Source organism: Pagrus pagrus, assembly GCF_965226575.1.
Source record: "Pagrus pagrus genome assembly, chromosome: 11".
Lineage (NCBI taxonomy): Eukaryota > Metazoa > Chordata > Actinopteri > Spariformes > Sparidae > Pagrus > Pagrus pagrus.
Window position 1 is genome coordinate 11852712 of NC_140195.1, and position 25669 is coordinate 11878380.

Sequence of the window (25669 nt, forward strand, 5' to 3'; positions counted from 1 at the left end):
AATGACCACTTAGCTCAGGCAGCTCAGGCAGGATTAACTACATAGACTGACTCTCAGTCTCTGTCCGTTTTGTGTTTTTGCAGAACTTTGCTGCTCAGATGGCTGGAGGTTTCGATGAGAAGGCTGGAGGCGCTCAGATGGGTGTGATGCAAGGACCAATGGTAAGTAGTTCTCTGTACAGCGGTCATATCTTACAGGAAGAGTGTGTTTGTATGTTTATGGTATTGAGACAGTTTATCTCTCACAGTGACCTCATTGTTGACATTTAGCTTGTCTGAGTTGTTGCTGAAGAAAAATTTTAAAAAGTAAACTGTAAATGTTCACAGAGGTGATTGCAATGCTGCCACCTTTTGGTTGAGTAGTTTCACTCCAATACACAAACATTTCAGCTGACTTTTTTTATTTCATGCTCGCTGTTTACACTGAATTGGGGCAGAATTTCCACATCACAATATGCCTTAAGAGTCATGTTGAAAGAAATAAATTACATTATTAGAAATACCTACAAACAGATTTTACAAAGGTGTTTTACGTTTGCAAGGGGATAACAACTTTAAACCTGCTTTTTTTAATAATTCTGTGACACTATGTTAACTAATGCATTGTATTTCTCTTGCAGGGTCCCATGGGTCCTCGTGGTCCCCCTGGACCTTCTGGAGCTCCTGTAAGTACATTCATCACAGCACTACATCATTATGTGATTGATCGTAATAATCAAAAGCTAATGATAACATATATACCACCAACTCATGTCTACTCTAGTGCGAAAATGAACTAGCCCTAACACATTGTCATGTCCTTTGCACCTATAGGGCCCACAAGGTTTCCAAGGTTCCCCTGGAGAGGCTGGAGAGCCTGGTGCAGCTGTAAGTATTAATACCTAACAGACTGACTTCTGACTTCAGATTTTAGTTAGATCAAAGGATGGACAGAATGAAGTGCAGTGATTGCATGTTGCAGCACACAAGTCTATCTAATTGTCTTTGGAGTATTTAGTTAACTGTCACTAATAATTCTTTGTTTTTATAACAGGGACCAATGGGACCTCGTGGACCATCTGGACCTTCTGGAAAATCTGGAAGTGATGTAAGTGTCGAGGCTCCATCTTCATATAAATCCCACCACTCATCAAAGCATAAGAACAAAAGCCAATACTAAATCAAGGTCAAAGCAAACCTCAAGCTTGAGCGAGGCATTTCATGATAAAACCCTTTTCCTTTTTCTTGTATATTCCGAATAACAATGCAATGATTTCACTTTATTGCATTATCGTTGTTTCCCAGTGATGTTAAGAGTCAGTCTCTCACGCTCCCTACGCTCTAAACCACATGTACCACCAGGGGGAGCTGTCTATCTCCTAACAATACTGGAAAAATGATGACTGCACAAAACACAATTGAGTGAGTGCAGCTACTGTACACTGCTTTGGCTAATGATCATTCCACTTCCTCTTTTTTTTCTCTAGGGTGAGGCTGGCAAACCTGGAAAAGCTGGTGAGCGTGGACCTGCAGGGCCTCAGGTGAGCATTCATCGATTAATTCATATATGAATACAAAGTAATTTCATCTATTGCTAACTTCAGGATTACAAGTCAAAGTCAAGAGAAGAAAATAGAAATGAGTTAAGAATTCCTCGAGCTAATATTTTGTGTTTGTATTTCAGGGAGCTCGTGGATTCCCAGGAACTCCTGGACTTCCCGGAATCAAAGGACACAGAGTGAGTGTTTCAAACAGAAAAGCAGGATAACTATTCTTAATGCTCAGTCATTTCACCTGAAGACTGACTGATGTGCGAGTCCTAATGATTCCTGTCATGTTTCTCTGTAGGGTCACCCTGGTCTGGATGGAGCTAAGGGAGAAAATGGAGCCGCAGGAGCCAAGGTGAGAGAAATACCCAGATTTACATTGTTTAGTAATTGTTTCACTTCATTCCATTTTCTTCAAAATTTTCTGACCTCTGTCTCTCCTGTCAGGGTGAATCTGGTGCTGGAGGAGAGAATGGTGCCCCTGGACCCATGGTAAGCAATGTTATATTGTTTTTTCCAATATAAAATAGTATAATAATCGTTTATTAGGGGAGATGAATAATAGTTTTATAAATTCAAGCTATGTGTTTTGTAATGATCAAGATAAACTGACCGAGTGTGTCTTCTGTCACAGGGCCCACGTGGTCTGCCCGGTGAGAGAGGACGTCCCGGAGCTTCTGGATCTGCAGTGAGTAACAATTTCATGTTTGCTTCAATCCACTGAGCATCGATATGTTTTTAGTTTGCAGCACTTTGTTACAACGTTGAATCATGAAGAAACTTATAATTTCATTGTCTTCATTATGTTGTACACAACTCAACTATCCTGTCTTTTTACTTCTCAGGGTGCCCGTGGAAACGATGGCTTGCCCGGTCCTGCTGGTCCACCTGTACGTATTATAATTCCCACTTTGCATCCTAGCTCATACAATTGATTTTTCTTCTATAATGTGATTTCCTTTGATTACACAGCAACAAAGCGCTGAGACATGAACCCTAACATTCAGATTTATGTTCTGTCTACAGGGGCCTGTTGGTCCTGCTGGGGCCCCCGGTTTCCCAGGATCTCCAGGAGCCAAGGTTTGTATAAATTGGATTATCATGAACCAGTATTTTTCTGTAGCAGATCTTATGTAACTAAATAAAGCAATAAAAGCTTGGTGAGTGAGGCTTGAACAATTTTTGTATGACTACATCTTTGGTTTCTTACTTTGATCACTCAGTGAATTTGTCCTAAAATACTCCCAGACAACTGATCACTCTTTATTCTGTCTGGTTAGATGGAATAAAAACCCAAGAACACCTTAATGCCTGTGTTCTTGTTCTGTTCTGTATTTCATACATCAGCATTATTAGTTCATGTCATATTCAGTTGACTTACTTGATTTAGTAAAAAATTATGTGGGAACATGTAAGAATGGACAGAACAGGTGCAAAACACACCATCATCTTAAATCAGCTAAATTCACAGGTGAATGAAATATAAGAACAAATTACTTTTTTTCTGTCTTTTAATGATCGATTTATTTTGCCCTGTCAGGGAGAAGCTGGTCCAACTGGCGCCCGTGGAGCTGAAGGAGCACAGGGACCCCGTGGAGAGGCCGGTACTCCAGGATCTCCCGGACCTGCTGGTGCATCGGTTAGTTTGTCATCATTCGCCTTGAGTGATATTTTTTACTCATTAAACAGTACCATTGTTACACTGTGTTCATTATTTATTAGTGTATTGTCTACACAGTGTGATGCATCTCTTCTTCTTCTCTGTCTGTATAGGGTAACCCTGGTACTGATGGTATTCCTGGAGCTAAAGGATCTGCTGTAAGTTCACTCTCTATATTCATCATTTCAGAGTCCTCTAAGCTTGTGTTACTTTATAGTTCAAAATATTACTGCTTTACTTTATTCTGATTTCTTTCTTCCTTAAAGGGTGCTTCTGGTATTGCTGGTGCTCCAGGATTCCCCGGCCCCCGTGGCCCACCTGGACCCCAGGGAGCAACAGGACCTCTTGGGCCAAAAGGACAGTCTGTGAGTCACTTCAGATTAATCTAAAACTCTGTCAAACATTAAAACTTGCTTGTGTTCTAGTTATTAATAGTTGTGTCTGTCCTCTCTCTTTCTATATTTAGGGAGACCCCGGTCTTCCTGGATTCAAAGGTGAAGGTGGACCCAAGGGAGATCTTGTAAGTCACTCAGTTTTGACTTTGAAACATCTTTTATAATGAGACTACAGAGAAGATTTACTTACATATCTGAATTTCTCCAGGGACCTGCTGGTCCTCAAGGTGCCCCTGGCCCTGCTGGTGAGGAAGGAAAGAGAGGTGCCAGAGGAGAGCCTGGAGCTGCTGGACCACTTGGACCTCCAGGAGAGAGAGTAAGTTACCGGGATGTACAATAATACTGGCAAGAAGTGACATTATGAATGAGATGTTGCTATTTTATGTACAATCTAATCAAATTTATCTTTGTGATTATTTGCAGGGAGCTCCTGGTAACCGTGGTTTCCCAGGTCAGGATGGTCTTGCTGGTGCTAAGGTGGGTTGTGTTTAAAATGGCCTTTTGATTTCAGTTCACCAACACCGCAAACATTTTGACTCTGGCAGCACAAGAAAGATGCTGTTATGGTCAGAAAACTAGCTGCCATATTTCTACCGGACTGATATCTAACTGGCTTCTTTTTGTTCTTTTATTCTTCAGGGTGTTCCTGGTGAACGTGGTGTTGCTGGTGCTGCTGGGCTTAAAGGTGCTGGTGGAGACCCTGGACGCACAGGAGAGTCCGGCCTTCCCGGAGCCAGAGTGAGTGCTGCCTCTTCATTCATTAACAACTCAGACAGGATTGCTCACATGAAGCCTTCTTAGTCTTAAACCAGATGGATTTTTAGTATGGTTATTTTGATATGATTGATTTTATTTGATTTGGAATTGTATGTATTTTTACTTTCGTGAATGATGCTGAAGATCACTGTGTGTGTCTTTCATAGGGTCTTACTGGTCGTCCCGGAGATGCTGGTCCTCAAGGCAAAGTTGGACCCTCTGTGAGTACAGTTTTTGTCAAGTATGTTTTATTAAAGCAAATTTCCAAGATGTAGGACAAAAGAACGCATTCCACATTTTCATTTAAGGAAAACCAAACAAGCTAATACAACAAATAGTATTCAACAAACAACAAAAAAAAAGAAAAGGAAAACACTACCCTACCCCCCTCCCTCTCTGCGCAGCACTTAGTATGAGATAATAAAGGTTGTGATGGAAAATAATATAGACAAAAGATGAAAAGTAATAATTGACAGTCAACTTCATGAAGATCATCCACTATGGGCTGTTTCTTAGGTAACAGACCAGGGACAGACAGATCTTGTTGAAGTGTGACTCTGTATTCTTTGGAGAGAACCATATTTTCTTGAGATGAAGGGTATTAGTCTGAGTACAGTATTAATCCTTTGGCAATGCTTCCTGTCATGCTCACAGTATTTCAGCTCTGAAATGGTATATAGCATGTGAAAAGATCTCAAGAAAACATGCATTTCATTACTATTGGAAGTAAAATAAAAATTCACAGCTTGATTATTTATGATATGCTGGCATCACAATTTATATACATTATAGTTGTTAATAGCTGACTCCTTCAAAAGGACTTTCAGCAGCATTTTGACATGAAAAACAGCACTATAAAATCTGACAATACTGCTCTACATATGCTTACAAACAGAGGAAATGAGTTTCTGTTCTAAAGTTAAGGTCTTGTATTGAACATGACATACATTGTTGTAGGGCTGGGCAATATATCAATGTTATATCATTGTCATGATGAGACTTTATATCATCTTAGATTTTGGATATCCTTAAATAATGATATGGCCTACATTTAGTGTTTCCTGGTTTTAAAAGTTGCATTACAGTAAAGTGATGTATTTTTACATTACCAGCCTGATCTACTGCCTTTACACACACTTATGCTTTATCAAAAATCCTTGTAGTACTAATAGTCATCCCTACAATACTGCCACAATATTTGATTATGTCCCCCAGTCCTAGCATTTATGAAGTGCTTTCAAAACATACATTGTTGTGTTTCTGTGCTGTTTGTGATTTCCACATTGTGCCTTTGACAGGGTGCCGCTGGTGAGGATGGTCGCCCCGGCCCACCTGGCCCTCAGGGAGCCCGTGGACAGCCAGGAGTGATGGGATTCCCCGGACCAAAAGGAGCCAATGTGAGTAGAGTTCTTGTCAGATCCCATAAAATCATTGATACAGCTTTTTAAGTATTCATTTATCTTTAACACTCAAAGTTAAACTTTCTGTGGATAACTTAATAACTTATAACTGTGATATCTCTTCAACAGGGTGAGGCTGGAAAGCCAGGAGAGAAGGGTCTTGTGGGTCGTCCTGGTCTGAGAGTGAGTACATTTTCTCCATAAATCTTTTTCTTTCTTTCAAACTTCTCATTTCTGTCCACAAATCACTTTCTCTATTTTTTTTTCTAATAATTTAAATACTCCTCTCTGCACAGGGTCTGTCAGGAAAAGATGGTGAGACTGGTTCTTCTGGACCTTCTGGCCCTGCTGTGAGTATTTCAGTGCAATTATATGTTGTTAGATGTGTATTCCAGTTAGTATTTCACTTGTTTTTACCAGCTCTTTGTCCTCGACTGATCACCTGTGTTTCGATCTATCATAGGGACCTGCTGGAGAGAGAGGAGAGCAAGGACAACCTGGACCTTCTGGCTTCCAGGTGAGTTTATTTTCTCATCAAATCCAAGTTACACCAGTCTGGAAAACCACAATGAAATAATACAGTGTCCATTCCCCAAAGGTGGAATATTATAATGATTCATTTTGGGGGTTCATATAATTAATCCCTTTGCTGTTGTTGGACAGGGTCTGCCTGGACCACCTGGTTCCCCCGGAGAGGGTGGAAAACCTGGAGACCAGGTGAGTGTAACAGTACCTGTTAGTGGGGATAGTTGTTTCATCTGGAGCTCTTGTAGAGGTTGCATAGTACCACATTGTATCAGAGTATTCTAACTTTACCTGAAAGTAAACAGTACATTTGTAGAATTAAAGCAAGTAAAAGAAAGAAGTAGTTTCTGGTTTAAGAAAATTTGAATAACGTGTTGTATTTCACTTTAAAGGTAACTGCAGCTTTTTTATCAGTCTTGTTTAACCATAATGCTTTACTCTCAGCAGCAACAATAAGCTACTTAGATATCCCAGTGGTCCCATGGTAACTGGTAACTTCTAGTAGTTTAGTGTTACAGATGAATTATTTTTATGATCCTATCTTGACTGTTATAACAAAACATTTTTCTATAGGGTTTAATAAAGGAAAACATCTTTGTAAAAAAATAAAAATGCTCCAAGCCTAAACAGTCCCTTGAATCTAATCAGTTAGGATTTCTTCTTGCATTGGATTTCTTCTGAGCTTTCTCAAGTTAATCCACAACTTAATCACTCTGCTGTCACATATAGGAAATCAAACTAAAAGCTAGAAATACAGTTTCTTTTGTGGAGGTAATGAGGACCTCCCTGTAAAAGCCTCATTGCTCACAGCAGATTGCTTTTTGAACCCAGATGAAAGACTTTCATTACATTGCAACATAATGGATTATGGTGGTTATACTTGTAAGATTAATTGTTTTAACTTTTCAGACAAGGACTTACAGTGAAAGTTTTACCAAACAGAAGTCGAGATGTGTCTAATAATTAAAAAGTACATGAATGAAACGGGGTCTTTTCTCTCTGTACAGGGTGTTCCTGGAGAGGGCGGAGCTCCTGGTGCTGCTGGAGCTAGAGTGAGTTTACATGTTAAAGCTTTGTGTCTTCATTTATACACTATGTCTGTACACAAACCTTGTCACATGCGTTACATGCATGAAGGGTATGCCTAATTTATTGACATTATTGGCTTCATACATGAAGATCTTGATTTCATCACCTTGATACTACATACAATCCAATAAGTACTCTCGTCATCACATAACATCACATAACTGTGCAATTTCTTCAATTCTTTTTGTTTGCTCTATTAATTCAGTGTCTTTCTGTCTCCTAATAGGGTGAACGTGGTTTCCCTGGTGAAAGGGGTGGTGCTGGAGCTCAGGGTCTTCAGGGACCTCGTGGACTTCCTGGAACACCCGGAACTGATGGACCCAAGGTCAGTAGATGACTCAGGGACAGATCTTGTGTTTAGATTCAAATTGTACTGCACTTTAAAGTGTTACATTTACCAGGCTATTTGACAGCAGGTGTTTTAATTAGTCACCATCTCTACACCAACATAGATCTGAGTTAACTACATTTATGTTTTGATTCCAAGAGAACTAAAGATAATAGTCCCCTAGATGTTCTTGAAAGACTGAAATATAAATTACATCTCATTGTAGTTTCAGAATTAATTCTTTGCTTATTTAATGAAAAAGTATGAGACATGATGATCATTAAGATTTTTTCTCAGCCACTTAGGATTTTCTGAGGATTTCTTGGCTGACTTCCTGGGGTCTCTGCTGGTTGCCTGGCAATTTCACAGTGACAACAAGGAAGTTAGTCCAGGAAGTTACTGTGCTCAGCCAAGATACTGTCAGTCACATAACCCCCTGTAAAATAAACCCTTTGGTTTTTGTACAGTTTAATCAAATAAGATGTAACGTTAATTGGTAAGCTTGAGAGCTGCTGGTGGGCACATTTTATTACCTTTGGACAGAGGCAGGCTAAATGTTTCCCCTGTTTCCGTTCTTTATCCTTTCAGCTAACCAGCTTCATATTTACTGTACAGACATATGAGTGGTATTGATCCTCTAATCTAAATCTCAAAAGAATTAATTTGTGATTTTTAATTGTTTTCATTTTTGTATGGACTTATGTGTAGAAGACAGCAACCACTTTGTGGAAGCTAACATGGTTCTGAATAAGGAAACTAGTGAAATGAAAGAATATGACTGACAAGTCATGTTCTGATTGTAATTCAGGGAGCCATTGGACCTGCTGGTGCTGGTGGACCCCAGGGACCCCCCGGCCTGCAGGGTATGCCTGGAGAGAGAGGAACCGGTGGTATCCCAGGACCCAAGGGAGACAGAGTGAGTGATAGATTATTTTAGAAGGTGTTGAATGGATTATTTCCCTTTCTAAAATGGTACATTTAATATAACAAATGTCATGACCAGAGGCCTTGTAGTTTCATGTAGGATTAACATGCAGCCTTCCAACAGGGTGACAACGGACAGAAAGGACTTGAGGGAGCTCCTGGAAAGGACGGTTCTAGAGTGAGTTCATAATAAATCCCTTGTTCCTTATCTTGCCGTTACAGAGTCAAGCTTTTCTGACATCACATAAAAAAACATTCCATCAAATCCAGACTCAACTCTTTATATCATCTTTCCTCCTCTCATCTCTCTGTCCATACTCTTTTCTTCTCTTAGGGTTTGACTGGTCCCATTGGTCCTCCTGGCCCATCTGGACCCAACGGCGCCAAGGTGAGAATAACAGCATTACCCTTTGGATTGTTAAAGGAAAATGTCATCAATTGAGTCTGAATGAGTACAGGCCCAATTCATGTCCAATCAACCAGTGTGTGTGTGTGTGTGTGTGTGTGTGTGTGTGTGTGTGTGTGTGTGTGTGTGTGTGTGTGTGTGCGTGTGTGTGTTCTATAAAAAATCATATATTGTGTTTGTTATGTGTTTGTGTTTGGTTGGTTTGACTGACTGGTTCTCTCCTATCCAGGGTGAGACTGGACCTACTGGCCCTACTGGTGCTACTGGCGTTCGTGGTGCTCCTGTAAGTACCTCATTTTGTCATTTGTCACAGTATGCAGTAAACAACAGAGTAATCAGCTGGTGTGCGTTTGGGACAGAAAGAAATAGAAATTGAAAATACTTTATTTTCTTTTACATAGAAACACAATAGGTGATAATTATAAACAGCACCAGGTATTTGTTGTTTAGGTAATTTTGCTTGACTATTGTGACTAGTAAAAGCCCCATCTTAATGAAATATCTCCCAGCAGACAGGAACTTAAGAAGGTCTCAAATGTAATAGGTTTCTTTCCTTGGACAGAGTATGATGCAGTTGCTCATATATAATTGGCATTACAATAACAGCGGGGATCACTACGCTGAGTTTGGACAGTTGCTTGTGACTATTGAACTCACATTAGACTATGATTTTGTGACTTGATATCAGTGGCATGAAATGGTCTTAAAATGAATTTCTGGGACAGTATGTTGTCCAACTCAGGCCTAAATGGTTGTGAATATGCAGGGAGAATAAGATGATGATGATAAGTAATTACTTATTATATTTATTATTCAATTCAGCTTCAACTTTATTTGTTTATAGAGCATCTTTCATACAAACATGAAGCCCAAAGTGCTTCACAGAGCAAGATTAAAACAACATAGGCAAAAAGTTAAAACAAAATTGCAACTGACAACTGTTAAAAAGATTAAAAAACAAAATTAAAGGCAGTAAAAGACGAAGAAGTGAACTAAAACCAGTTAATATTGTGTCAAAGAAGTTTTAAAAAAATAAAACATAACAGATAATAAAAACAACATCAATAGGTCACTGAAAGTCTCCTCTGTTGTCCTGCAGGGTGACCGCGGTGAGGGTGGCCCTCCTGGTCCTGCTGGCTTTGCTGGACCTCCTGTAAGTAAAGTCACAATACATCTGTTCAAATTAAATACTGACAACTGTATTTTATTTTATTTTCATTCATCGACATTCTGTCAATATCTCTGTTCTGTTTATAACATCCAGGGTGCAGATGGTCAGCCTGGTGCCAAGGGAGAGCTTGGTGAGGGTGGACAGAAGGGAGAAGGTGGTGCTCCTGGACCTCAAGGACCATCTGGAGCTCCTGGGCCTGTGGTAAGTATTTGACTTGAATTTGAATACAGTCCTGGAACAAGATCTCTATGTCTTAGGTCACACATCAGTGTAATATCAACATCATTAACTGTGATCCTTTTTTTCAGGGACCTACTGGTGTAACTGGACCTAAAGGAGCACGTGGTGCTCAGGGAGCTTCTGTAAGTAACTCCTACTTTTACTTTATCAAATGAACAATCCATCACACAACACTAACTGCTGATACAGACGATTCACATAATGTTACATACACAGTATATATCAGAGGTCTGGACTTTTATTGATTAATTTCTTCACTCAGTGATCGATTCATTATTTTATTGACGAAGAGTGCAACATGGGTGCAGGGTGGGGAGTGTAGAGCTGAGATGATATGTCAAATAATTTATAATTAGTCTTGCTTACTTTATATTAATCCATGCCTTCAATTAAAAAGAGGTGTTGTTTTTCTTTGTTGTATTTATTTGATAGTAAGTTATAACACATTTACATTAAAAAAGACTCTGTTTTGCCCTACATAAACATATTCACTGAGCGAGCTCCCCTAACTGGGCGATGCATGGATGCCTCAGCATCAAGCAACAGTAGAGTATGACTCAATGTCTATGACCTGATTTGAGTCTGACTCATCCTAAGCCCTCAAATAAGATAGAAAAACTCCAGAGAAGAGAAAAACCTTGGCACCTTGAAAAACATGATAAAATCAGATAAATATATGGAAGAAGAACCACACAATCAGCTCCAACCTATATTGTCAGCGAGACAGGTCTTTTTCACAGATGACATTCTGACTTGTCATAGTGAAAATATAAACACAGCAGTTACATTGTACCAGACCTCTGTGAATTGAGATGCATAATTTATATTTGGGACCCTCCGTTTTATCTCATAACATCCTAATACATCTTAGTCATTGATGACAGAGTGAGGGGGGCATTCAAGATGTTTTGGCTTCAGTCTTGAGGAGCTGTCATGACGTCCATCTTTATATATGTCAATGGTTGGTTATGTTTATCTTTACTGAATTGTTTTTCTCATTGACAGGGTGCTACTGGTTTCCCTGGTGCTGCTGGCAGAGTTGGACCTCCTGGCCCTAATGTGAGTGTTTCATTAATAACAAATTCCAAGAAGGGAAATTAAATTACTGAGTCGATCTTAAATGATTTGGGAGGACATTTCTTCTCTTACCCACTGAAATTCTCTCCCTTTCCATCACAGGGTAACCCTGGCGCTGCTGGCCCTGCTGGTTCTGCTGGTAAAGACGGACCAAAGGGTGTTCGTGGTGATGCCGGTCCCTCAGGAAGACAGGGAGATGCTGGGCTTCGCGGCCCTGCTGGCACACAAGGAGAGAAAGGAGAGGCTGGAGAGGATGGACCTCCTGTGAGTTTGATTTTAACACTAGAGTCATGTTCTGAGACAAAATTCATTCTCAGTCACCTGCTATTTCAGTCCATCATTCGCAAATAAACTGAAGGAAAACTGCACCTGACTGACATGAGAAAATCATCTCTTAACACCTTGAATTTAGTCTGCTGCAGCTAAATAAGTAGTACAACTCAGTCTTGTCTTTCTTGACTCTGTAGGGTGCTGATGGGCCTTCAGGTCCTATGGGTCTGGCTGGATCTCGTGGTATTGTCGGTCTGCCTGGACAGCGTGGAGAGAGAGGCTTCGCTGGTCTCCCCGGACCTTCTGTAAGTGCTCATGTCAATACGTTCATACGTACAATATGTTCACTGATATACATATATGCACTTTTCAAGCTTCTATTTGTTTCCGTTTGACAAGTTCAGCCAGGTCAGATCTGTCTGACATGTAGAAGCAAAGCACCTTAACCTTTTTACTAATTCACAGAGGCCTTAAACGGTCACTAGTTACATTATCCTCATAATAATAAGAAGCTTTATTTATGTAGAACTTTTCTTAACAAAGTTTCAAATATCTTCAAATCAAATCAGACACGGCAGTTAAAATGACACTAAAGGACATGACCATGAAGGAAGTAAAAACAATAAAATAAATAAAAGCAGTACAAATAAGAACAAGAACATGTTTGAAACAAATGTTTTAAGGAGAGATTTAAAAGCAGCTAGAGACCTGCCTGAGACGAGCCTCATTAGCCTTTGTCACTAACCATAACTTAGAAGTAACCAGCAGGGCTCAATCAATAGGCGTGAAGGTACATATGAGGTTAGCAGATCTGAAATGTATTTAGCAGTAGGAGTATTTAAGGCTTTTAAAGTAAGTAATACCATTTTAAAATCAATTCTAAAACTAACGGAGCCAGCGTAGGGAGACAAGCACCTGGACAATGTGGTCATGCCTTTTTTTCCCGGTAATGAGTCACGCAGCAGCGTAACGAATAGAGCAACCCTAAAGGAGCTTCTTAACTGTATGAATACTATTTTCTTTGTGTTTAGGGAGAACCTGGTAAACAAGGAGCTTCTGGCTCTGGTGGCGACCGTGGACCTCCTGGACCTGTAGGACCCCCTGGACTTTCTGGACCCGCTGGAGAGCCTGGTAGAGAGGTCAGAACTACACAACAATAACAACAACAAAATGTTACAGATCACTTTTATGGCTTAATATTTGCAATATACTCAGGAAATAATACCTTCAACTTAAAGCCATGTGGAGTTAAAAATATGTCTCTGTATCTCAGGGTACCCCCGGATCAGATGGACCTCCTGGTAGAGATGGAGCTACTGGAGTCAAGGTGAGTCTGAAACTAATCCAACACATCACACAGTTTGACAAAAATCTCCCGTCATTACCCTGAGTAATCACCATGTGTCCTCCTGTAGGGAGAGAGAGGTAACACTGGTCCTGCTGGCGCCCCTGGAGCTCCTGGTTCCCCCGGAGCCCCCGGACCTGTCGGACCCCTTGGCAAGCAGGGAGACAGAGGAGAAGCTGTAAGTTATACAACACACTGTAGGGACCAAAGACACAATGTTCAGGCACTGATTCATAGTTCTGAAGTTAACATTTTAATATTGTTTCTTTCTTTAGGGTGCTCAAGGACCTGGTGGACCCCCTGGACCCGGTGGAGCTAGAGGAATGGCTGTGAGTATCATCATCTCTAAGCGCAACATTAGGTTTTCCAGGTTTGATTTAGGTAATTAAAAGTGCCACACATTTGCCACCACGCATTTTGATACATGTTAAACCTTTACGCCAGGGACCACAAGGACCTCGTGGAGACAAGGGAGAGGGTGGTGAGACTGGAGAGAGGGGACAGAAGGGTCACCGTGGATTCACCGGTCTGCAGGGTCTTCCTGGACCTCCTGTAAGTAATCCAAATCTAGTAGTTCATCCCTGCAGTGCAGTTTTTAAATTTAACTTCCCTTCATCTGTCTGTTCTACCATCTAATCCGCTATTGTCCTCGTCCTGACAGGGTCCCGCTGGAGACAGTGGATCTTCCGGACCTGCAGGACCAAACGGAGCTAAGGTGAGAAAACTGAGCAAAAGCAGAAAGCGACAGAGAAGAAAAACTCCTATTACATTTCCATCTTGCAGCTTTAACATCCAAGATATGTGATGGTAATGAAGGGCACAGGTTAGTCTTTTTGTAATTCTCCAATCACCTGATGAAGACGGGGACAGGAGAGGCCACGCTCTTTAATTACCCACTCCTGTGATAAGATGGGCAGCTGAGGCATTTTATAATTACTCTCCGCGAGGAAAAAGAGACAGACAGACAGGGAGGACTGTGATTTGTGAAACCACTCCCGCTGAGATCGGAAATAGACTTCAGTATCTAGATTAGCTGAGCACTGTGGATGATAAGAAAAATGAAGGGAAATGTCACCATACAAATATTCTTCATGCATAATAAGGGAGAGGGTCTGGAGGTGATTGGATAGGTAATGGAGAAAAATTGCTGGCACATTTGAATTACATCATCAGATTTTTTTTCTTATCCAGACTGTATGAAGGATCTAAAAACATAACGTTACTCTGAACTACACTTTGAATAAGAAGCACAAATTCAGTAAATGAAGTTTTGTTTCATATTGAGCAGACATGTTAGCATCCGCTGATCTTTTACTTTCAATACTCACCGTTTCTGTAGGGACCAGCTGGACCAACCGGACCTGCTGGCAAAGATGGATCAAATGGACAGCCTGGTCCCATCGGACCCCCTGGACCTCGGGGACGTTCTGGAGAGTCTGGTCCTGCTGTACGTAACAAAGCAGAAATAAATCCATAACCACCGCAAGCATTTCTTTTGTGTTTTTTCATTTTTGTTTCACTACACTTGATTGACCCATTTCCTCCTCTTGCCCTCCTTCAGGGTCCTCCTGGTAACGCCGGACCCCCTGGTCCTCCCGGTCCTCCCGGCCCTGGCATCGACATGTCTGCCTTCGCCGGTCTGGGCCAGACTGAGAAGTCCACCGATCCTCTCAGGTACATGAGAGCTGATGAGGCCTCCAGCTCCCTGAGACAGCACGACGTGGAGGTTGATTCCACACTCAAGTCCCTCAACAACCAGATTGAGAACCTGCGCAACCCCGATGGCTCCCAGAAGAACCCTGCTCGCACCTGCAGAGACCTGAAACTGTGCCACCCTGAGTGGAAGAGCGGTAAGTTGAGAAAAATCTAAATGATGTTCGCCAATGTGTTTGTCTGAACTGTGTTCTTACTTGATTGTTGCAGATCTCTTTTAGAAATTTCTTTCTGGAATAAAAAAGTTTGCCAGAGTTTTAGGCTTCACTCCTCATCAACCCACTTCTCTCATCTCTCCAGGTGACTACTGGGTTGATCCCAACATTGGCAGCACAGCCGATGCCATCAAAGTCTTCTGTAACATGGAGACAGGAGAGACCTGCGTCTACCCAAGCATCGCCAGGGTACCACAGAAGAACTGGTGGACCAGCAAGAGCAAGGACCGCAAGCACGTCTGGTTCGGAGAGACCATGAATGGAGGATTCCACGTGAGTGCACTTTTACAAAACAACATTTCAGATCATTTCTTTGTCTATAAACTCGATCCTCAATACCCTGTCCTCTCCTGCAATCATACAGTTCAGCTACGCTCAGGACGGCCCTGCTGCCAACGCTGCAGCAGTCCAGCTGACCTTCTTGAGGCTTCTGTCCAATGAGGCATCCCAGAACCTCACTTACCACTGCAAGAACAGCGTTGCCTACATGGACCAGGCCACAGGCAACCTGAAGAAGGCTTTGCTGCTGCAGGGCTCCAACGATGTGGAGATCCGCGCAGAGGGCAACAGTCGCTTCACATACAGCGTGCTGGAGGATGGCTGCAAGGTGAGGGCAGATGGCTGAAGAAAACATAATCTCTCTGCAGTTTGGTTTATGTTTAATGGTTTGTTGCTCACACGTTTCTCTGCTCCCAACCAACAGAAACACACAGGCCGGTGGGGCAAGACTGTCTTTGAGTACAAAACACAGAAAACCTCCCGTCTGCCAGTCGTGGACATTGCTCCTATGGACATCGGAGGAGCGGATCAGGAGTTCGGAGTGGATGTAGGCGCAGTCTGCTTCTTGTAAAGTGGAATATCACAATGGCCCCCCAAAAAACACAGGAAATAAATAAACTCAACCATGAAACACTACACACACCACACTTCCACAATAAAGAAGACTGGAAATTGTAAAAGAAAATTGATACTTTTTCTCTCACAACGAAGTGCTCTCCAAGTTGTACTCCCTGGATGTTAGCACTGAAGGGCACCGGCAATATCTGTACATCACACCAGCATTCTCTGTCAACCCGCTTCCTGAGATCCAGTCATGTTTCCCATGGCCCACAGTTGACGAGAATGAGAGCCAGGAGGAAGAGGGACCAAGCGAACAAGTTACGGAGAACAGAAACATGACTTGATGTCACTTATTTATTGTCTAACCTGAATGGGCAGAGTTGAGGTAGGACTGGGCGGGTTCACTTTGTAAGTAAGACAAGCCCCCTTTCCACTACAGAACAGCCGCACAACCTCTGTCCCAGTCCTACTCCACCTCCCTCCCTGTTTCCCTCCTGACACACAAACACCACATTTTGAATCAGTGTAGACAAAAATAAATATTCTCAGTAAGTAAAACCAAATCCAGGCACTCCAGGCCTTTCCATCGTGACCAGGAGCAGAAAAACCTTTACTGTGTATTATAAATCCTCGGTTCTATTGTTGTAAAAGTCTGTGTTTATAAACAACCAGATGGTTTTATATATATTTCCACATTATGTGTGTACATGTGTCTATATGCACACCAACACTTTTTGGAAAGTGAGGTCACATTTGAAATGTATGTTTCAGTGTCCTGTACCCCTTGACTGCCCATCAAAAGAAGGCCCAGTTCTCATCCAACACAATTGGTTTAGAAGAATTTTGAGGGAAATTTGTCTTGCTTTTTTTTATTGTAGTCATCCAGATTGTTTAAAGCTACCTCACGCTGAAAAACAAAGTGAAAATGTTGAGTTTAAATCTGAGCTGACCAACAATTAGCTTTCAGATGGATCTGGGGCTGAATGGCCGTCTTTGCTTTGGGTTGCTCTCTCTTCAGAAGGTGCTATGAGTTCTGTAATTCAGTTTCCGCCAAACGCCAACCCCCGACCCTAATTCCCACTAGCCTCACACCACACACTCACACTCCACCCTGAAGGAGGGGTGCAGTCGGGTTAAGACAGGGGAGACAGGGGCTACTTGGAGGCCTCCTCTGGAGTCCAGACGCCCACAGCTGAAGGCAGGACTCCGAGGGTGGTCGCTAAAAAACAACCAGGGTGGGATGTCTTTGTGTGTGTGAGGGCGTGTACATTTTTTGAATTAATTTTATTATGATCATTTTTTGTTTTTATTTTGTTACACTTCTAATTGATGTAAATTGGAAAATAAAAGGAAAACCGAATTAAGAATGAAGCTGATTTTTAATTGAGTTTTGAATAAAAACAGAAATGGCGTGGGGACGTATTTCTTCTTTCAACAGAACCCTTCATGTGTGTTTAAATGTTTTTTTTGTTAATCTTGTCTTTCATGAGGTCAGTTACTCTTGACTGTGAGTGCATAGACTGTGTGTATGTGTGAGTGCGTGAAAGCTTAAGACTGTGATGCAAGTGTGTATTTTGATATGAGAGAATCTCATAACAAAAGGAACAAAAGTACTGTATTCGTTCTGCGGTGTCAGGGTGGGGCTGGGCGTAGTTGGCTCCTGTTTGTTTGAACTAATAAGCATAAATAAAGAACATTTTGTTGACTGGAATCAAGTATTTTGTAGAGTAATGATGCATCTGAGCAGCCGCAACACAGTATTTGTCTGTGGCCAGCTTCCTCTCCAGTCTGTCCTGAGTAATAAAAGTTTCCTTAATCTTATTTAAAATAAAATGTGCATTAGTGATCCAAACAACAACTACATAGTTACATTTAAGAAATGCAAAGAAAATCCCAAAAATAGCTTTTAGTGAACCCTCCCTGATGAAATTAAGATTAAATAAAAGAAAGTTTGACTTCTGGAGCACAAATTCCACATTTCATCATTACCTCAGAATAAAGTCTACAAATCAGAGAACAACCAAATGTTAGAAGATCTTTCAATACATTTATTAACATTTTTTAACAATCCATGATTACAAAGACTTGTGAGTGTGTGATTGTGAATGAGGGTCGGTCAAGACATGAGCTCTGTGAAGAGCGACTGATTGGCAAAGTCTGCAGGAGCGGCCTGAGTAGGCGGCAGTGACAGTCTGCTACTGAAACCACAGTGAGGGACGCCGGCACTCAGGAAGTAGAAAGGCACGTGGGTGATTCTTCCACTGGACCAACACTGTGAACACAGAAATGTTGATGTGGAGGTGGGAAAGTATGATGAATAACCAATAAGGGTGAAATGGCACCTTATGTTTTAATCATATCGCATTTATATCAGTACTTCCCAGCAGTGTAAAACATATAATTTCTGATAATATATTAATATGATTTTGACCTGGACAAGTCGAGGAAAATGGATGGATTGATTGACCATTTAAAAATGATTAATTAATTGAAGTTCATCGAAGTTTTCTGAAAAAATCAACACCTATCATGTGATGATGAGCTTCCTAGTTATTGTAGTTTTACCCTGTGAAGATAATCTTCTGTCAAAACAATCATAGTTGTAGTTTATTAGTGTACACCTCCCGCCAGCCCGCAATCAAATACGAAACCATTTAAAAACTAAAACTATTGACTACGGAAGGCAAGAGAAAATATTTTGTAAAATAATTTGAGGCCTTTTAATTCCTTCTAAGGCTTTTTGGCTGAATTCAATACTTTTAAAATACCTTTAAAGACCTGCAGAACCATCATATTATTAACTTAAACATAATATGAGAGACAAAACAGATAATTTCTTGGGTGGTACTGACCACAGTGAGCAGAGCCCCGTGCTGGAAACTTGGGTGGAACTGCATCATTCTCGGCTCTGCACCGCGCTCCCCTTGAACAAAACCACTAAACAGAGAAACACAAGAAATATTCAGTACGTGCAGAGAAGATATGCAGCACTACTGCACGAGGAGATGCAACCACACACAGAAGTACAAACCATGGCAAAAGCTCAAAAATAGGGCTGGTTCTTGTCTTGAACACGGCGATGATTGCAGGCCGATCAGCTGTGTGTGGATCACCTGAGAGAACAGAAGAGACGGAGATGAGTTATTAAAATGTGTTATTAATAAAAAATAACACAAATCTAATACTGATAGGGCTCATCGGGGTGAACAGAAGAAAAGTGAGAAAGACCTTTGAGAAGCACTGCAAGCCTTTCTCCTGTCGGGTCCCAGGCTAAAGACTGGATCTCTCCACCGACACTGGCAGACAGATGAGACAGTGGTGAGTTGTGTAACATGCAGACAGGAAGTCAAGCAGCACTGAATACTGCCTGTGCTCAAATGCTGGAACACATATTCAAATTTATGTTTGTTTAGCTAATGAGTGAATTAATTTAGAGCTCTTACACGATGTTTCCATCTGGTGTGTTAAAGGTTGTCTCTGATAGGTCGGCCACCACTGCTGCTGCCTGTGGCCCCTGTGATGTGCTCGTAGGCACGCCTGCTGAATGACAACGACATCACACAGGCCAACTTGTTTTACAAAATGCTACCCTAAGTAACACAAGTTTTAAAACTTTCTGAATACTTTTCACACTTTTCATCCAACAATTCAAGCTACAAATGAATTATGAACGCGGCTGAACATTGTGTATAAATATTGGGTTATTTGAAGACTGAGAGTAACCTGGTGTATCAGTGAAGGTCAGAGCATAGATGACCATCTCTCCCTGCACGGAGAAGAGAAGTCGACTCCCGTCTGGACTCCAACAGCCAGACTAAACAAAACACACATAATTATACAATAAATACATGATTTAGAAAAGGACTTCTTTTTTAATTGAATGATAACTCTGAAACGTGGTGATAAGTTTTCACCTGGCAGCGCCCTTTCACACTTGGCCAACGCTCACACGTCCACATCCTGGTCTCCCAAACTCTGAAGGAATAAACTTGATTATCCATCTGTGAAAACTCCACTTCCTGTCCATTCATTATCTCTTAACACCTGCTAAACTCCGACTATGTCACTAATCCTTTACATGTTCATTAAATATTCATGAAAGATGAGCGGGCCTCGATTATAATACAGAAATTGGCCATCGTCTCGACCCCACACACTAATCAGGAGAGGAATTTCACACATTCACTAGAGGCTTTACATATCTTTCACTTGAAATGTGCTATTGTAGCTGTAAAAGGAAAGAAGGCAGATTAGAAAAGCCTTGTGAAACATTCAATCTCTTACCTGAACAGGGCAGACGGTGTAGAAGCCAGGACGTGGCTCCCGCTAGGGGACCAGGACAGGAAGGTGACCCCGCCTCCTCCGACACGCTGAAGCGGCACACAGCTTTCTGAAGCTACATCCCAAACCTGAAAGATGCGTCGACAAACAGCTCATGACCACAGGACCTCAGTAAGAATTTCAGTCACTTTGTGAATCACTTCTTAAAAGATGAAGCGGCTGCCTCGTACCATCATTGCCGTGTCCATGGGTGAGGCCGACACGAGGAGAGATCCACTTGGAGACCAGGCGATGGAAGTGACGGGAGAGTGACCAGGATGAGACAAAACTTGAGCACAGCCAGACGAAGGCCTGGATGGGTGGAGCGGAAGGAAAAAAAGAACGGAGTATCAGAGTTTCTGTAGTGGTCAAGTTAAATTTTGATCTTTTAAGTACACAGAATGGATGTACATGTAATGGATAGTGATTATCTTCTGTGCACTGTCGTCTTCCAGGTCACCATGGTGGAGAGGAGGTTTGGCGACACCTCGTCAGGGATCCACACTCTCCACATATATTTTATAAGCCTACTTGTGGCAGATGTTTTTTTCATTGTAATGAATCACTGAATTAAAGGATTTTGGGGTTTACGTACCGGGTTGACAGTGAGCAGGGGTCCACATGCCAGACCAGTAAACAGTTTTGACAAGCGACAGCGAGGGCAGATGCACACAGCGGTTTCCACTGCACAGCTGCAACGCTCCTCTGTAAACGATGCTTCAGTGTGGGAGTCGTGGCGCTGAGAGACAGAGAACAAAAGGAGACTGAGCCGTGACAACACTGTCACTGAGTGACAGACAACGGGGCTGTACGAGGCAGACATGCAGTCATGTTTGTAGCCTGTCCTTGAGACATTCAGCTTTGTTGTGATTGAGAGCAGAGCTTCATTGTTGCATCAGAGTGTGTCTACAGACTAGCAATGAATCTCTGTCTGACTCTGTTATCATGGAACGTGAACAGATAAACACACAGTGGACAACAACTCTGCTGTTTTGGACTAATCCTGTTGTATTAATGTTTCATGTTAATGTTGTTATCTTGCACTCTAAAGCTTTGATCAGCAATCATCTCTTTAAGGAAGGGTAAGCAGTCAAGACTTGTATTCCCTGAGCTGTCTTATTCACCTTTTGGGGTTGTAGATCTTAATGGAGTCGTCCAGCAGGGCGACGGCAAATTTATCTGTATGAGGATGCCAAGCAAAGGCTCGCACCACGCAGTCAGACCTGATGAAGCAAGAGGGATTGAAGCAGAAAATGGTCCCTCACTATTAAAGGAACAATTTTCAGACAAAAACAAGCCACTGCTTAAAATCACTGCAATTGTAATCAAATATCCCATAATTTTGCAGTCACTTATGAAACACTTCAACTAACGATTGTTTTCATGGTTCATTAAACTGACAATTACTTTAATCGTTTGGTCTATAAACATCAGACAACAGTGAAAATATTCATCATTATGTCATGAAATATCTTTTTTTTCCAACCAACTGTTCAAATCATAAAAACATTCAATCAACATTCATGCAAGTCAAGAAAAAGCAGCAGATCCTCATATATGAGGACCGGGAAATGTCATTATTTTTGCATTTTTGTTTGCAAACAAATTAAAAATGAATTAAGAGTCAAAGCTGTTGCAAATACATTTTCTGTTAATTGGTAAAAAAGATTACTTTATATTAAACAGTTATATTAAAATTCAAAGCCCTTCATCAACATGACAGCTTTCCACCAGTTTCTTTACAATAAATATCTGCTATAATAAACTGCACTTTACACAGTCGGCACTCACCAGTTCAGAACCTGTGAAAACTCTGCAATCATGTCCTCACTGCTCAACTATGGAACAAAAGACAAATCGATAATAAGCATTTCAACGCAACAACAAAACTCTGGTTATTACGTCTATTTAATCAGCAGACACTACTTACTGTGAGATGAGGGAACAGGGAGCCGTGAAAGGAGGAAACCTTTTGGAGCAATGCCAGGATACAACCAGAACTCATCGACAGCCATTTGGGCACTGCAGGAGCACAAGATAAGATGTACAGACACTTACAAGTGGATCAAGTCATTGTGTGTTAAAGCTGAACACGAGATTGTGGCGTCTCACTTACCCTCTGTGTGTGAGTTGGTTATTTCATTGAGTAGTCCTGTGAGACCACCATCCCGCCTGAAATGGAAAGAGAAAAGTTGCATAAATGTCTGCGATAGATAAAGCTTTAACCAAGCTTAAACCACTGTTTTCATTATGGATTGATCTGATCAAATCACTTTTATGTCCAAGATAGTCCAAAACCTAAAGACTCTTCAATCACTATCATAAATGACAAGAAAAGCATCAAATCCTTACATTTATGAAGCTGGAAACAGCAAATGTTTAATGCATTTTTCTTGAAAATTGACTTATACAATTAATCGATTCAAAATAGTCGGTAACTCATTTTCTTTTGATCGACTAATCTTCGACACATAAGTAGAAACAGAAATGCCACAGATATGTTCAAACATCGTTTGTTCACCAGAGAGCATGGACAAGTTTATTTTTTCCTCTGTGAAATGTCCAACTCAGTAGATTTCTTGATCACAATTCTTAAGAAAATAGATTTCAACCTTTAAGAAATCCTTTCAGGTTACAATACCATAAGTATTGTTATCATAGACAAGATGTCAAAGTGGTATTATCCTTAGTTGCTAGTTCATTAGGTGCACCTAGCTAAATCTAATGCAGTCTTCGACAACAGTCCTCCAATAAATTCTACCTATATGAGGGTTTTCTCAACAACAGACACATTGTGTAATGCAGGAAAGTCTAATAGCACCACAACTACATCCTCCAAGAACGATCATAAATTTGAATCAATCAGCCTCCCATTCCTATGTATGTGTCCTCCTCAGTACCAGAGCTTTGTTACAGGTGTGTTACTTGTTCTGAACTTGGCAGCCTAGGACGTAATCACATGTTTATAATTGGGTTTTAACAACTTGGGATGCCCAACAAGAAGGCTGAGGGACTTGCAAACTACTGTGCTTCTCTGCTATCATCAATAGCCATCATATATGGCGGGGATGCTGCTACTTTTTCCCCTGAGGAAAGCTGTTTGCTTTTTATTGTGAAGATCCATGCCACTGGTCCATGATCTTGTGAATATACCCTACTGCACCTCCAATATTTGTGCCCTGATGTCTTTTATGTGGACGTGAATAGATTGTTAACATGTGTGACCTACCATGCTGCTGCACTCCTCATCCACAGTGTCTCAGAGTGGTCCAGGAAGGCTGCCTTGCTGCTGCTTTCTGTGCGACTGTGGAGCTTCAGAGACTCTCGGGGGAAATACAAACTCAGAGGACTGGACTCCTGCAGAAAACACACAACCATGTACTGATTTTAACCTTTACTAGGTCCAGCTCATGGTGCGATTCTGAATCACAGCCCACAATCACGTCTCGTAAACAACTGAGCACACGCATTTTTATGTAGTTTTCAGACAGATTATTAGCTAACATATATCCAAATGAACATGCTGTATGGTCACCACAGCAGCTTTGACTCAGACCTGTTTCAGCTGGTCCTCGGTGCCGGTTCTTGACAGCAGCTCGTTGTTGGACTCGCACAGAGTGGTCTGTCCGAGGGGCAGCGGAGGGGGGAACAGCGCCAGAGAGCACATCTTCAACACGGAGAAAACCCTCACACTGGCCTCGAAAAAACAACACACCATGGGTCAGTCAGGTAAATACAGCAGCGGCGATTGTCATGTTTACACCTGAACAGCTGACTGTAGCTCTACACACGTGGAGGACAGTGGACAATCAGCTGGTTAGCTAACGGTTAGAGTTAGCTAGTTAGCTGGCTTTAGCAAACAACTTTGAAGTCGGCCTGGTTTTATCAGCAACAGCTACTCCGCGTTTAACATGTCGTTCGTATTACCTTGTAGTGTTGTCAGTTATCGAGCGATGTGCTTCCGAACAACAAATTAAAGTACGTTACGTTGTTGTGACACTTTCAGTTCCTTACTTTAAGTCAATCCCGCCGTGTGGACTACGGCAAGCCAGAGGAGCAAACAGAGCGAGGTTCAGTTTCACAGCACAAACCGGGACAGAGCCGATGTGCTGCCCTCTGCAGGACACTGGGCGACACTACACACACCACACTGAGCCAAACCAGTACCTACTGTTTGCTGTTGGAGTTGATATTCCTGAAATACACGAATTTAAATTTTACAAACACAGTCTACACAGGAATTTTCACTGTGTTTCATTTACTCCATGTTTACCGTTCATTATCATGTTACTGACACGTTATCTGGGCCTCCTTGCCACTAGGGGGCGCAGACAAGAGGGGAATAGAACATCAACTACCTTAAATCAGATGTTTGTAAACATTTAATGGAAACATATTTTAAAAATATACTTTATTCAAGGGTTTCTATATTTATTTATTCATTTAAGTTACTTTAAATGTGCTACAGGTGAGAATTCTTGTTTAAGGCATTCAAAAAATGTGCTAAAATTATCAACAGTATATGAAGAAATAACAGTTTCGATATGTCAAAGATGTCTCTGTATTGTGTTGCAGAGATATCTATTGCTGGGGGCTAGCTAACCAGCTATCCCCCAGCCACTGTAGGGTGATAGTCTGATAGTAGACAGCACACACTCCCCCCTCCCATACAGGCTACCTTTATTATTCTTACACACCTGTTGTCAGTTCTGAAGCCCATTCACATCACAGTTTTATTTCTTAATGGAGGCTGGCTTTGGGGGCATATGGTAGGAAATGGCTCTGGTAAAAAGTATTTAAGTGATTTCACCCCATGGAAAGTCAGGAGAAACGCATCTGTAAATTTAAGTTTCTCATTTTAAATATCAAAATCTGAATGAGTGATTACAAATTATTTTGCAGCTCTGTCTTAAACAAACATTCTGCCATCTCTCCCGTGCATGACAAAGAAAATCTGCTACACTTCCTCAAGCACAGCTCAAGTTTTTCATAATCATCCAACCCAAGAACTCAGCATAGCAAAGAGAGTTACAGTTAACCGTTCTTTCCACGTGTGCCCGGTTGCAGACAAATCGTACAGTGACAGCGAGGTTTATAGGAATCCAATGTAAACACCCATAGTTTCATTATTCTATATCCATCACATTGTGCAATCAACATTTACTTTGTAATGATAAGCTGAAGCAGAAAACTTGTCCATTGCCTGTCTAAGTTTATTTTGTGTACCAAATATCAAAATGTGCATGTAGAGGGGCCCAAAACACAGTCTGCCCTGTGCCATCTATCCATGTAATCCGGCCCTGCACATTATAACAACTGCAAGCATCTGAACCGTGATTATAATAAAGATAAAGCTGCTGTCTTTTCCTGCTCACTATGAACTGCAAAGTGCATGGTCAGTTGCACAGCAGCATCCCTGGAGCTGGCGTGGAGTCAGTGTGTCTTGCTCGAGGACACATCAGCAGCAGCA

The 25669-nt window shown here is 41.5% G+C and overlaps 2 protein-coding genes across 8 annotated transcripts in view; one reads left to right on the forward strand and one right to left on the reverse strand.

The window, feature by feature from the left end:
• LOC311265343 (uncharacterized protein) overlaps positions 1-17594 on the forward strand; it is a 31389-nt gene extending 13795 nt beyond the window's left edge. For all 4 annotated transcript variants that reach the window (XM_084366902.1, XM_084366904.1, XM_084366901.1 and 1 more), the window contains 47 exons: positions 84-161; positions 620-664; positions 813-866; positions 1033-1086; positions 1466-1519; positions 1663-1716; positions 1827-1880; positions 1973-2017; positions 2160-2213; positions 2371-2415; positions 2552-2605; positions 3066-3164; positions 3299-3343; positions 3452-3550; positions 3652-3705; positions 3789-3896; positions 4004-4057; positions 4220-4318; positions 4504-4557; positions 5635-5733; positions 5866-5919; positions 6033-6086; positions 6200-6253; positions 6400-6453; positions 7269-7313; positions 7577-7675; positions 8487-8594; positions 8727-8780; positions 8937-8990; positions 9238-9291; positions 10108-10161; positions 10273-10380; positions 10488-10541; positions 11425-11478; positions 11599-11760; positions 11964-12071; positions 12798-12905; positions 13040-13093; positions 13182-13289; positions 13387-13440; positions 13556-13663; positions 13773-13826; positions 14451-14558; positions 14673-14961; positions 15125-15312; positions 15404-15646; positions 15743-17594. In XM_084366902.1, the coding sequence (XP_084223028.1) occupies positions 84-161; positions 620-664; positions 813-866; positions 1033-1086; positions 1466-1519; positions 1663-1716; positions 1827-1880; positions 1973-2017; positions 2160-2213; positions 2371-2415; positions 2552-2605; positions 3066-3164; positions 3299-3343; positions 3452-3550; positions 3652-3705; positions 3789-3896; positions 4004-4057; positions 4220-4318; positions 4504-4557; positions 5635-5733; positions 5866-5919; positions 6033-6086; positions 6200-6253; positions 6400-6453; positions 7269-7313; positions 7577-7675; positions 8487-8594; positions 8727-8780; positions 8937-8990; positions 9238-9291; positions 10108-10161; positions 10273-10380; positions 10488-10541; positions 11425-11478; positions 11599-11760; positions 11964-12071; positions 12798-12905; positions 13040-13093; positions 13182-13289; positions 13387-13440; positions 13556-13663; positions 13773-13826; positions 14451-14558; positions 14673-14961; positions 15125-15312; positions 15404-15646; positions 15743-15889 (3933 nt within the window). In that variant the 3' untranslated portion in view covers positions 15890-17594. The remainder of the gene's footprint in view (positions 1-83; positions 162-619; positions 665-812; positions 867-1032; positions 1087-1465; positions 1520-1662; positions 1717-1826; positions 1881-1972; positions 2018-2159; positions 2214-2370; positions 2416-2551; positions 2606-3065; positions 3165-3298; positions 3344-3451; positions 3551-3651; positions 3706-3788; positions 3897-4003; positions 4058-4219; positions 4319-4503; positions 4558-5634; positions 5734-5865; positions 5920-6032; positions 6087-6199; positions 6254-6399; positions 6454-7268; positions 7314-7576; positions 7676-8486; positions 8595-8726; positions 8781-8936; positions 8991-9237; positions 9292-10107; positions 10162-10272; positions 10381-10487; positions 10542-11424; positions 11479-11598; positions 11761-11963; positions 12072-12797; positions 12906-13039; positions 13094-13181; positions 13290-13386; positions 13441-13555; positions 13664-13772; positions 13827-14450; positions 14559-14672; positions 14962-15124; positions 15313-15403; positions 15647-15742) is intronic.
• A 312-nt stretch (positions 17595-17906) lies between these two features.
• On the reverse strand, positions 17907-24272 carry aaas (achalasia, adrenocortical insufficiency, alacrimia). Of its 4 annotated transcripts, none has more exons than XM_084365915.1 (17): positions 24214-24272; positions 23756-23891; positions 23429-23556; positions 22316-22371; positions 22130-22221; positions 21991-22037; positions 21324-21422; positions 20795-20938; positions 20391-20511; positions 20164-20288; positions 19794-19854; positions 19603-19693; positions 19323-19419; positions 19108-19175; positions 18911-18992; positions 18732-18816; positions 17907-18151 (listed from the first exon to the last, which is right to left on the reverse strand). In XM_084365915.1, exons 2-17 carry the CDS (start codon positions 23864-23866, stop codon positions 17996-17998), a joined length of 1563 nt encoding a protein of 520 aa, XP_084222041.1. In that variant the 5' UTR covers positions 23867-23891; positions 24214-24272; the 3' UTR covers positions 17907-17995. The 4 variants fall into 4 exon arrangements, with proteins under 4 accessions (XP_084222041.1, XP_084222042.1, XP_084222039.1 ...); XM_084365916.1 differs by having other exon boundaries at positions 19323-19416; positions 24127-24241; XM_084365913.1 differs by having other exon boundaries at positions 24127-24241.
• Between the last annotated feature and the right edge of the window lie 1397 nt (positions 24273-25669).

Coding starts and splice junctions, on each gene's coding strand:
- aaas (XM_084365915.1), bottom strand. CDS start 23,866: ATGTGCTCTCTGGCGCTGTTCCCCCCTCCGCTGCCCCTCGGACAGACC. Junction 22,222..22,315: donor AACCAACTCACACACAGAGG/GTAAGTGAGACG, acceptor GTGCTCCTGCAG/TGCCCAAATGGCTGTCGATG. Junction 20,939..21,323: donor AAGATCTACAACCCCAAAAG/GTGAATAAGACA, acceptor TCTGTCTCTCAG/CGCCACGACTCCCACACTGA.